Source organism: Vulpes lagopus, chromosome 19 (assembly GCF_018345385.1).
Source record: "Vulpes lagopus strain Blue_001 chromosome 19, ASM1834538v1, whole genome shotgun sequence".
Lineage (NCBI taxonomy): Eukaryota > Metazoa > Chordata > Mammalia > Carnivora > Canidae > Vulpes > Vulpes lagopus.
Genome location: NC_054842.1, coordinates 19,194,648 through 19,206,852, shown reverse-complemented (window position 1 = coordinate 19,206,852; position 12,205 = coordinate 19,194,648). Strand labels below are relative to the sequence as shown.

Here is a 12,205-nt window from a genome sequence, read left to right as displayed (position 1 = left end):
GTCTCCAGGATCGCGCCCTGGGCCAAAGGCAGGCGCTAAACCGCTGCGCCACCCAGGGATCCCTAAACATTGATTTTTTTTTTTTTTTAAGTTAATGGTCTTTTTATTGGAAAAAAAAAAAAGACTAGCATTTACAACTTGGAATGGACGTAAATTGTAATTTCTTGATCAGCAATGTTGATGGTTGTGCTGAAGTCCACAGCCACAGCCTAATCTGCTGGCTCCAAGTCATGGTTCAGGAGGTTTTAAAAACAGAGAGTCCAAAGATGCTCCCTTGGTAAAATGTTTTTTTTCTTTTTTTTTTTTTTTTTTAATTTCTGTGTGAATGGTGACAAGCCTGACACCCATTTTCGTTCTAGTACAACGCAGACAACGCTAAACCAACACACGCATGCCACCAGGATGTGTGTCATTGTCACCATGGGTGGGGGGAAGGGGCACATGGAAGTATGGGAGGGCCGTCCTAAGTGGGGCTACATTTAGACAGTTTATCCTTCACCCATTTTTCTGCACAGCATCCTGAGGTAAACCAATTTTAAATGTTTTCAGTAAACCAGCTATGACAATTTCTACTAACAAATTGAACTAGAACCCAGTTGAGTACGTTTTAGATTTGTTTTTTCATTTTTCGTTTTTAATACAAATGCCTGACTGTGCTCAATTGTCAAGCTGCATGCATGAAAAACTGGCCAGCCCAAACAGTGTATTAATCATGAGCAAATGGAACTGCAAGGAGTCCACTAAGTGCTTCCTTATCATTAAGGTAGTACAAGTATTTATATCGTAAAACTGATGTGTAGCTTGATCTTTAGGGGACAGGACCACCACCCAATACATGCAGATTTTGTGTGTGTGGACAGAAGGTACTTTTGACATTCAGTTTTGCTATATAGAAACAGAATGAGTAAATGAACTTTTTTTTTTTTTTTTTGCAAGAGGTAAGTAAAAGATTCAATTTGATTCTTCTAGAAGGGGGGAAAGGAGTTGAAAGTAGGCCTTCATTTTGCAGTCATCATCTGTACGAATTCTTCATAGTTGACTTGCCCATCTCCATCAATATCTGCTTCTCTGATCATTTCATCTACTTCTTCGTCTGTTAGTTTTTCTCCTAAGTTTGTCATGACATGACGTAGTTCTGCCGCACTGATGTAACCGTTGCCATCCTTGTCAAAGACTCGGAATGCCTCGCGAATTTCTTCTTCACTGTCTGTATCTTTCATTTTTCTAGCCATCATAGTCAAAAATTCCGGGAAGTCAATGGTGCCATTACCGTCAGCATCCACCTCGTTGATCATATCCTGCAATTCGGCTTCTGTTGGGTTCTGACCCAGTGACCTCATGACAGTTCCAAGTTCCTTTGTTGTGATGGTGCCATCGCCATCTTTGTCAAATAGGGAGAAAGCTTCCTTGAACTCAGCAATCTGTTCTTCGGTCAGCTGATCAGCCATGGTGCGAGCGAAGGGAGGAAGCGCAGAGGGAGCGAGGGTGGCTGCACCAGCGCAGGGGCTGTGACCGCGGGGCTGCCTCCGCTGCTGCTGCCGCTGCCGCTGCTACGGCGCGAGGTGCGCTCAGCCTGTGCCGCTGCCGCCGCCCGACTGCGAGGAACGGCGCCGCGCCCGCGAGCCTCCCAGCACCACTGCCTAAACATTGATTTTTAATACTAACATGAATTCAGTTTCTGGCCCACACCCTAATTAACTGTGTGACTTCAGGCAAATTTTGTTTCTGTACCAGTTTCCCCATCTTGTTAAAATGAAGATAACCACACCTATATGATAGAGTTCCAAAGATGAATTTAGGTAGTAAATGTGAAACACTCAGAGCCACACCTGGGATGTAATAAACACTCAGAAAATGTTAGCTCTTACTCATCAAATCAGTTGGTTTTATAGGTTCTGAGGATATGTCCCTATTACCAAGGATCAAGACATGTTCGAGGCATTTGATAATATTTTTTTCAGTGTGGCAAGAATATGAAACAGGACAGGGTCCTAAAAACTCCCTGACAACAGAATGGGCATTGAGTGGAGGGAAGGAATTTTATAAGCTCTCTTAGTGTACATTTGAGCCATTTCTACAAAAACATGACAAATAAGATTTTCTGAATATATATCATCATAGTGCCTTGGCAATTAATAACCAAAGCAGCAGAAGGCATGGTGCCCTGCATATACTTATATTTTGCAATATATTACAGAAGCCATTATGGTCTAGTGGAAATTTATTAATAATGATCACTAGCACATAGGAGAAGATGTATGGATTTTACCATAGCATGAGAACTAAAGCATCAAGGGATAAAATAGCTGAAAGGTTCATTTTCTCATGGTTCAAATCTGAAATTTGAAATCTAAGTGTATATAATGTCATCTAAACCAGGAGTTGGCCAATTTTTTCTGTAAAAAAACAGATAGCAAGTGGCTTTAGGTATCATGTGGTCTTGGTTACAGTTATTCAACTGATGTTGTCCCACAAAAGGAGTTATGAACTACATAAATCAATTAGCATGTCTGTGTTCCAATAAAACTTTATTTCTAAAGACAAGTGGTGAACAACATCTGCCCCAAGGGCCATGATTTTCAGACCTATGATTATAAACAATTATAATTCATATTTTCTTTTTTCTTTCTCTTTTCTCTCTTCTGTCATTCTCTCATTTTTTGTATACTCTCTTCCCCCCATTCAAGTAGTCTCATTTTCAGGGACTATGAGGTCTACCTGAAGGAAAGAAGCATATTATGCTCTCTGAATTTCAATTTATTTTTCAGATATTTCTGTGCAGTTAGGGTAGGAGTGAGGATGAGCTTTGCTGTTTTCTTCTAGTAAGTTGAAATGAGATTGTCCAACGTGAATGAACAAAGTGCCAGTAGTAGAATGAGGCTGGAATGTTTATTTAAACTCCATTCCCTAGTTTCATATTTTGAGAATAGAACTGAAAGGAGAACAGGCAAATTACATAAGTTAAGCCTACGGCAGAAATTAATTCAATATTATAGACTCTGCCCAATTCATCATAAGTAATCACCTATTAAATAGCATCTTGCTGTTTAACATTGCCTATGTTATACACAGGAATGTGTATTTTTTTGAACCACTTGAGATAGCTTTGACATAAAGAAATTGTGTATATTTAAGGGCTACGACTTGATGTTTTTATATATACACATACATTATAAAAGATCACAATAAAACTAAATGGCTTATCCATCACTTCTACATAGTTATCTGTGTGCTCATGTATGTGGTGAGATTTAATTTAAAATGCTTCCTCTTAGAAAATTCCAAGTATGCAATCCAATATTATGATTACTACCATACTGTACATTCTATTGACAAAATTTATTCACCCCACATAATTGAACCTCTGTAACCTTTGACCAACATTTCCCTGACCTCCCAGCCCTTGGCAAGCACCATTTTGCTCTCTGCTTTTATGAGTTCAACTTTTTCAGATTCCACATAGATGTGGAAGACAGACAGTGATATCTATCTGTATCCAGCCCATTTCACTTGGCCATAATGTCCTTCATGTTCATCATTGTTGTTGGAAATGGCAGGATTTTCTTTTTTGAAGGCTGAATAATATTACTCTGTGTGTGTGTGTGTTATGTGTATATCAATACCACTTTTTAAATCTCTTCATATATGGACATTGAAGTTGTTCCCATATTTTGGCTACTGTGAATAATGCTGCAGTGAACATGGGAGTACAAATATTCAAGATACTGGTTTTATTTCTAAAGATATGAGTATCTTATTAACTATGAGACAGTGTACTATCCAGAGCATCATGTCACTAAATTTTCATGGCATCTATCAAATTAGATATTAGTCTGATGCTATTTTCATGAATGTGCCAAATATTTGATTTCTCATTTTTTTATGAATGTGGAAGAAAAAAAGAATTAAAACCTCTGGTTATCAGCTTGAAGTCCATATCCAAATAAACTGAAAGACCAAGGTGACTTAACTAGAAAACTCCAGGTTAAGCCAGGTGTAGTAAAATCTTAATTACTGGGGATTATTTACTTGGGAACCCAAACTAGGGCACAGAAAGGAAATAAGGGATGTCCCCGAGCATCATGACAACTGATGCTTTCATTCTTGGCTCATCAGCCAACCTCCCAGGCTCTCCTCAGTGTTCACATAGTTTTAATTTAAATAGAATTATTTGCCTTTTTTTCCTTGCTCACACAGCTTTTTATTTTTAACTTTTTATGGAAGCTTGATACAAATACATAAAAGTGTATATATCATAACTAAACAGCTCACTCAAGTCATAGTAGCCAGGTCAAAAACCAAATCACCAGTGCCCTGGAGCCTCTTTTCTCCTCTCTTCCCACTATCACTGCCCCCAGGAGTCCCACTATCTTGACTCCTAACAGCATGAATTTGTATAGCCTGTTGTTGTACTTTGCCTGCTACCATCACACAGTCTGGGCCATTTTGTTCCTGGCTTCTTTGACTCAATGTTTGGGAGATCGTCCATATTGTTGCACATAACTATTATTTCTTTTTCATTTCCGTATGATACTCAGCTGTATGTGAGTGCACTGTGGTTTATTTACCTGTTTGATTGACAGTGGGCCTCTGGGAATTTTCCAGTCTGGGACTCTTTCCTGTATGGCCACTGTGAACTTCCTAGTACATGTCTTTTGGTGACCACTTAAGCACATCACCACTGAGTATACTCCTACAAGTGACACTGCTGAGTCATGCTATAGGAATATGCTCAGCTTTAGTCATTTTTCCCAAGCTCTTTCTTGAAGCTCACAGCCATTCTTAAACAAATTGGAAGTCAGTCCTGCTACAGGCAGGCATGCGAAAGGCAACAATAAAAGCTAGAGTGACATTTAAAGAGTGCTCAGAACCAGGTCTCTTTACATAGGAGCATTGCTGTACTATGGCAAAGTAGTGGTAATTGATTTTAATTCTGTTGACCTTGACTGACCAAGAATGTTAAACCATGGTTAATCATTTCTGGTTTTTTGTTTGGTTTTGGTTTTGAGAGAAAGAGAAGGAGCCTGAGTGGAGGTGAGAGGGGGCAGAAGGAAAGGGAGAGAGAGAATCTTGAGCAGGGTCCACACCAAGCATGGAACCCAAGGCCGGGCTTGATCTTATGACCCTGAAATAATGATCTGAGTTGAAATCAAGAGTCAGATGTTCAACCGACTGAGCCACGAAGGCAGCCCAATCACTTCTGTTTTAAATAGCAAGAAAGGACATTTTTGATAATTAACCATCTTTTTTTTTTTTTTTTTGTAAACATTTTTAAAGTCTCCACTTTTACACTGATAAATGCCTCTTGGAAACGTCATTTTTACTATCGCTCATTGTCCAGTATGACCCACTCTTTCTTTGGGGAATAAATTAACAAGTTCTATGATGTATTTCTAAACTATTGGCTTATCAGAACAGATATACTAGTAAAAACTGTGACTGTTTAGTAAGCCAGAGGAGCCAACTCAGCAAAACTATGCATAGAGTGTTTCCTATATTTCTGTGAAGTTGCACTATTTTGATTGTAATTTCATAGTCAGGACAGAGGACCTTGATCTATAAAAGTTTTAAGGTCTCCAAGCATGTAAGAAACTCAGAAGTTTGGAACTCTAGACTATGGTGTAAAGATTTGTGCCATGACTACTGGGAAGAAGCTCTTTAATGGGGCTTTATCCTTGGTTTCTTTGCTTTCTTGCTCTTTCCATTGGCAGAGCTCTTGCTGACTTCAAAGAGAGAGAGCCTCTCACCAGGTACAGGAAGTGCCCCTGGAGGTGTTAGAGTGAGATGAGCAAATGGACTGCATGGGAGGTATTCCCCACTGGTAGGGGCTCCTGTTAATACAGAGCACCGTGTTAACTCAGAGGACTATTAGTGCTTATAATATGTATGTCAGCCACATGCATGGAGACTGTCTCTGAGGAAATGGGGTGGCAGTCGCTTTTTTTTGCATTTAATATAATATCTAAGTAGATATGAATTGAAATATAAATATTTGTGCATGTAGGTCTTATATATTTTTCACATTAAATTCACATGGCTGCAAAAGAAATCTATCTCCCTGTTGAAGAACCCTGAGCATTTTGTCAGGGTGTCCTAAAATGCACATGAAAGGACTTAAGAACTTGAGCGCATCTGGTGCAAGTTACATGGCTTCCAGGGAGATTATGAGATTCCAGGTTCCCATGTTTTGTGCCCTCGACTATGGGCCAGTTTCTTTCTGATTACCATTTCTTATCTTCACAATAACCCTGAAAGGATAACATCATTGTTCCCATTTTATAGATCCAATGTCCTATAGTTAAAAAGTAGCGGAGCTGTGGCCTTCATCAATGGCCTTCCCATTATCCCCCTCCTGAATTAGGGGATTTGCAGGGGCTGTTTCTAGGGGTGCCTATAAACCACAGCAACCACAATAGGAATGACTGGGAAGAAGGGGATGGCAAGTGGAACCTATGCACAGTGAATACCAGATGGGAACTCTGAAGAAAAAAAAAAGAAAGAAAATTAAAAAAAAAAACCCAACCTATCACATGAGGCAATTGATTTCAGCCAAATTTAGAAAGATCCCAGCCAGTAGTTGTCAATTTCGGCTGCATATGGAATCACCCAAGGCCCAGACTCCAGGAGCCAAGCTTCTGTTTCCTTAGGTTTAGGAGATCTAGGATGTAGCCCCAGCAGGAGTATATTTGAAGCGCTTCCCAGGTGATTCTCGGCAGCCAGGGTTGAGAACCGCAGATTGAGATTAAATGCCTTTGTAGGCTGAGCAATTAAATCTAAATCATGAATGTAATTTTTTAAAGAAAGCATGAGAATGAAAGCATATATGTGAAAGGGCTTGACAAACTGCAAACTGTTCTACATATGGCACTTTAATGAAGAGATAAATGGTGAATGTAATGTATGAATGTAATTGGACACCTGGTCCATGGTGGCAAGGGGGAGGGGGAAACAGGACGTGTTGAAGGCTACCAAGGAGAGAATTTATTTTTTATGTGACAAGATTGGAAGCCAGGCTTTCATGGTAACTGGACCTTCACAGCCCTTCTGGCCCATGGTCTGTGGGAAGGAAACATGGGGTGCAGAGCAGCCATTGGTACCAAAGGGAGACACAGAGAGAGGCAGAGACATAGGCAGAGGGAGAAGCAGACTCCCTATGGGGAACCTGATGTGGGACGTGATATGGGCCCCGGGATCACCACCTGAGCCCAAACCACTGAGCCACCTAGACAACCCTCATTTTAGTCAGGTTTTAAAAGGGATTCTTTTCAGAAGTGCATTTTGCACTCGAGGACATGGCCTAACTCTTTCAGAGCCCAGAGCCCTAGACTACCACGTGAAAATGCATACTTGAGGCAAGTCAGAGAGGCACAGTCTCTCTCTCTCTCTCTCTCTCTCTCTCACACAGTTTTATCTAAAAAGTAATTGCTAAAGTAACACAAATATGTAGCATAGTTATTAAAGGTGAATAACCTTATAACCACCACCCATGGGATCCCTGGGTGGTGCAGCGGTTCGGCGCCTGCCTTTGGCCCAGGGCGCGATCCTGGAGACCCGGGATCGAATCCCACATCGGGCTCCCGGTGCATGGAGCCTGCTTCTCCCTCTGCCTGTGTTTCTGCCTCTCTCTCTCTCTCTGTAACTATCATAAATAAATAATAATAAAAAAAAATTTAAAAAAAAAAAAAACCACCACCCATGGAAGGAGCTAGACTTTGCCAAATACCACAGGAGCTCTCTGTCTCTTCCCAAACACAACCCTCCTCCTCCAAGAGAAACCACTATCCTCATTTTGATGGTGATCAATTTTATGATTTGTTTTCTTTAGATATTTTGTTTATCCAAATTTATATCTCCAAACACCAGAGGTAACACTACTTTTTTAATTATTCATTTAGATCTCTTTTAATCTGTAGAAATCTATTAAAAAAATTTTACTGCATGACAGTTGATTTGTTGAAGCAGACATTTCACATCTGTACAGTTTGCCTCAGCCTGGACTTTGCAGGTTGTGTTCCTACCTCATGGTTTCACATCTTTCTTTGGCTTCTACACTCCCTGCAAATCAGTAGCTGACTCTGAAGAGATCAATCATGTTCACATTTGGACATTTGTGGGGAGGATATCTGTTTAGGTGATGGGTGACATCTTCTTCATCAAGAGGTGTGTACTGTCTGACTTTTTCTTTTTGTCTTGGACGTAGCCACTGATTCCCTGTACATACATCCTAAATTCGTGAGGAATAAATGGTGATATTTCCAGTTGTGTCCTTCTTTGTTTGTTGAAATACTTCTGTGCAGAGAAACTTCTACTCATCTACTGTTTGCTTATCAGTTGGTATAGTTTGTAAAACCAAAATAGGACAAGTGCTTGACTATTTCATTTTATTTACCACTGTTCAAAATAAAGAGTCAGTTCCCCAATATCCTCTCTAAAAGAGGTCGGTTAATTTTTTTGTATCATTAGGAACTCATGAAATAGACATACATTATTTGTTTCAATCTCTCATGGTTGTGATTTATAATCTCATTAGGAGCCTGTGTTCATGGCTGCACAATGGCTGCAATCCTGTCTGTACAGCCATCAGCCCAGAAATGGTGGCTGGAAGATAAAGAGAGTCTGAAGGTTTCTCCCCTTCCTTTCTGAACCCTGAATGTTATAGGACCTAGGGAAAGAAAGACCTCATTTCAGAGTCACTGGAACGAGACCTGGGCTTGACTCTGGGCTGCGTCATTTCTTAGCTGTGTGACCTTGTGTCTCTCCCCAAGCCTCTCAGACACTCTCCTTCCTCATCTGTGAAAGTGAGAGTAACAGCATTTGCCTTAGCTTTGTGCATTAATTGAGAATGTGCACAAGCACCAGGCCCAGTGTCCAACGGGTGGTAGGGATGGATACAATTTCTTTCTCTTTCCTGCCCTCTGAAAAGCACAGCTCTGGGGATGTACTGAGTCTAAGAGCAGAGGCCCAGCTGGGGCTGAGGTTATCAGGAATGGAAGCATGTGAAGAATGGGGTCATCCCTTTGGAACATGTTGTTCAGAGATTTCAGCCCATCAGTGCATGCAGTTTTCCTTTTTCTCCTTGTCTTTTTTTTTTTTTTTTTTTTTTTGCTTCTACCTGAAGAGACTTTTCATTATTTGATAAAAACTATTTTAATTCCCTGTGTTTTCTGAGGAAAATTAACTGGTAACTCTTAGGAGCCCTTTACTATAACACAAATCAGCCTCTCCAGCTTTGAAAAGGATCATCTTAGCCATAGCGCCATGGGCTTCCCAGGCAGACCATGGGCACCCCGGCCTGTATCTAGTTGGAAGGACTCCAGCTTCTAGGAAGGGCAGTTTTCTCTGGCTACATTTCAGAGGTGCTGTGACAGTTGTCAGCTTTGCACTTCCTCTCCCCTACCCCCTACCCCCCTACCCCCCAACACACACACCACCACCACCACCACTGTCACTACTTAATGTTGCTTTTTTGTTTTGCCCTCAGGCCCCTTTAAATTCTCAGGGTGCTGTTCAACATTTTCCTAAGTTATTCCTTTTCATTTGTGAGAACATATCATCATAAAATGTAAACATGCTTAGAAATTGCCATTTATTTCCAAAGAGAAAGAACGTCTCTCTGGGAAAGCTATAACTGAAACCAGATGCAGCTAGGTACATCCCAACCAGTGGTTTACCCAGCCTGGACGACCTCTCCAGCAGACAAGGAGGATTCCGGGGCATTCTGCCATAGTAACTTAAAACTTTATCAACACATAGATGTTTTTTCAGGAGAGGAGCAGGAAGTCATTTGCTAAGACCTTATGTTGCTATAGGGTTTGACTGTATCAGTGAAGGGATGTTCGAGACCACTTGTGCCTGTGGACCATGCAATAATACTGAAGAAAGCTAAGGAGATGTTTCTTTCCCCTTTAAGAAAAGAGGAAACTGAGGCTCAGAGAGGTGACTCAAGGTCAGAGCTGCTAGAGTCAGGACTTACACTCAGGTATCCTTGCTCCTTATCCAGTGGTCTCCGTGCTGCCCTAACCTGGGTGTCCATTTATATCAGGCAGTGTGACTTCCTACCTCCACACACACACCTTGCTCCCCCAGCGGGATGGCTCCTGGCCTCTGCACTTGAACTTCCAACTAATGTAGGCCCTGAATCTTATCAATTTCCCTTGTAGCCAGCTTGTCCTGAAGAGGCCCATTCATTCACCTGTAAGTATGTACTCAGCACCTAGTATATATCAAGCACTGTGACCCTGTTAGTAAAGAACCAAACACTCTCAGAGTGCTTACAGTCAGGGGGAAGAGTGATTATCTATATTGAAATGGATAAAAGAAGCATCTCCAGGTTAAAAAACCAATGTGTGTCCATATATCACCTTGTAGTAAAGAGGAGGGAAGTCTCAAAATAACTTCACATTTCCTGGCTGCTTTGATGAGAAAAAAAAAAAGGAAGAGAATGTACAAGCACAAAGTTGAGAATAAGCACCTAATCACTCTGAATTGCTCTTGTACCTAAGCCGTTTTGTCTTGACAGTTTGAAGTAACACTAATATGTTGTTTGGGGCCTACTAGAACGCAATGCACCTTTTGGTGCCAAGACAGAGATCTATGGGGTGGCGGTGGGGGCTGACCCTTCGTTATTTTTCATCACACCTGCTGACAGGCTGTAAGCTGCCCTCCCCCAACTTCACAGGAACAAACTCTATTTTGTCAGAATCTTCAGATAAAGCATATGCTCACTCTTTTTGTTTTCAGAAGTGGCATTTTCTGGACAATTGTATTGGATCATGAATCATAACTTGAAGTTTTCAGAAAGTCCCATTAGGTTTATCAAAGAACTGTATTCCTAAATGGTTCTGGAATGCAGGCTCCTACAGACTCACCCTGCCAGCTCTGTGAAGATTTTTAGGCTCATACAAGGAGAGTCAAATGTGATCCTTGAAGTAGAGAAAAAATAATCTGAAATAAAAAATAGAAGTAATAGCATGGAGCATATACCTCATTTTAAAACTTTTATTGCTGGGCAGCCCGGGTGGCTCAGCGGTTTAGTGCCGCCTTCAGCCCCGGGGCGAGATCCTGGAGACCCAGGATCGAGTCCTGCATCGGGCTCCCTTCATGGTGCCTGTCTCTCTCTCTCTCTCTCTCTCTCTCTCTCATGAATAAATAAATAAAATCTTAAAAAATAAAAAAATGAAACTATTATTGCTGTGTTCATAGTAAGACATTTGAGAAAAGTGTGCTGATTTGAATCCTTTTCTGTAGAGAATTATCGAATAGGCGTATATATAGTATTATCATGAAGAATGCATCGGTAATCATCTTACATACAAAAAATAATCTACTGCTTAACATGTTTTGTAAAACCTTCATATGCAACCAATGATTGAATATTGTTATTGCACTGCCTTTGGACTCCTTCACTGTAACTCCAGCTCAGCCAGTCAGTTTGACAGCTGTGTTGCCCTCCCTGCATGGTTCAACACACACTGACTAAGAGACAATTTTCTTTTGTTTAAAAAACAGAGCAGTTCTTTTCTGTATACGAGAATTCATCTTGCTACAGCTTAGCTGTTACAGTTTTAACCAATCTACTTAACAGTCACCTAAAGACTTTTGATTAGTATTGTGATTCATTTGGAGAAAGCACTGTGTAAGAGAAAGAGAATGGACTGATTTTGAGATTGCAGGATCCAAGTTCAAAAACTAACTCCTCCGCTTATACCTTATGTGGTATCAGACAGTCATCTATTAAGTAGGGATGGTCATTCGTGGTCTTGACTATCTATCTAATGGGGTCACTGACGCAGGTCAAATGAGATGAGTACTTAGCACCTGCAAGAGTGTAAAGCAATGGATAATAAGACATTGTTGTCCTTTAGGTTTTGTTTTTATGCTCAACACATAAATACACAGACAACAGCTTCACAAATTTACTTTTTTTAGTTGTAATTTATGGTCTACTTCCAAAAATTTTTTTAAACTGTCTTATGATACAAGACACCGATATAATAGAATCGATCAAACAATGATATATGAACAACAACCAGATAATGATGGCAAGAAAATTTAGCTGCAGAGCAGTCAGGACAAAAGGAAAAACACATTTCTTGCATGGTTCTCCCAGTCTGATTGTGAAAACTCTTTTTTGTTCTCACACTGACTCTTACTTAAAAAATAGGCTTCAGAGATCATTACCAAATACTTTTTTTAGGAAAGCAGG

At 40.5% G+C, this 12,205-nt stretch overlaps 1 protein-coding gene across 1 annotated transcript; it reads right to left on the bottom strand.

The window, feature by feature from the left end:
- Nucleotides 1-601: 601 nt before the first annotated feature.
- LOC121478795 (calmodulin-1) lies at nucleotides 602-1,640 on the bottom strand. Its single transcript, XM_041734114.1, has one exon. The coding sequence runs from the start codon at nucleotides 1,446-1,448 to the stop codon at nucleotides 999-1,001; it is 450 nt and encodes a 149-aa protein (XP_041590048.1). The 5' UTR covers nucleotides 1,449-1,640; the 3' UTR covers nucleotides 602-998.
- Between the last annotated feature and the right edge of the window lie 10,565 nt (nucleotides 1,641-12,205).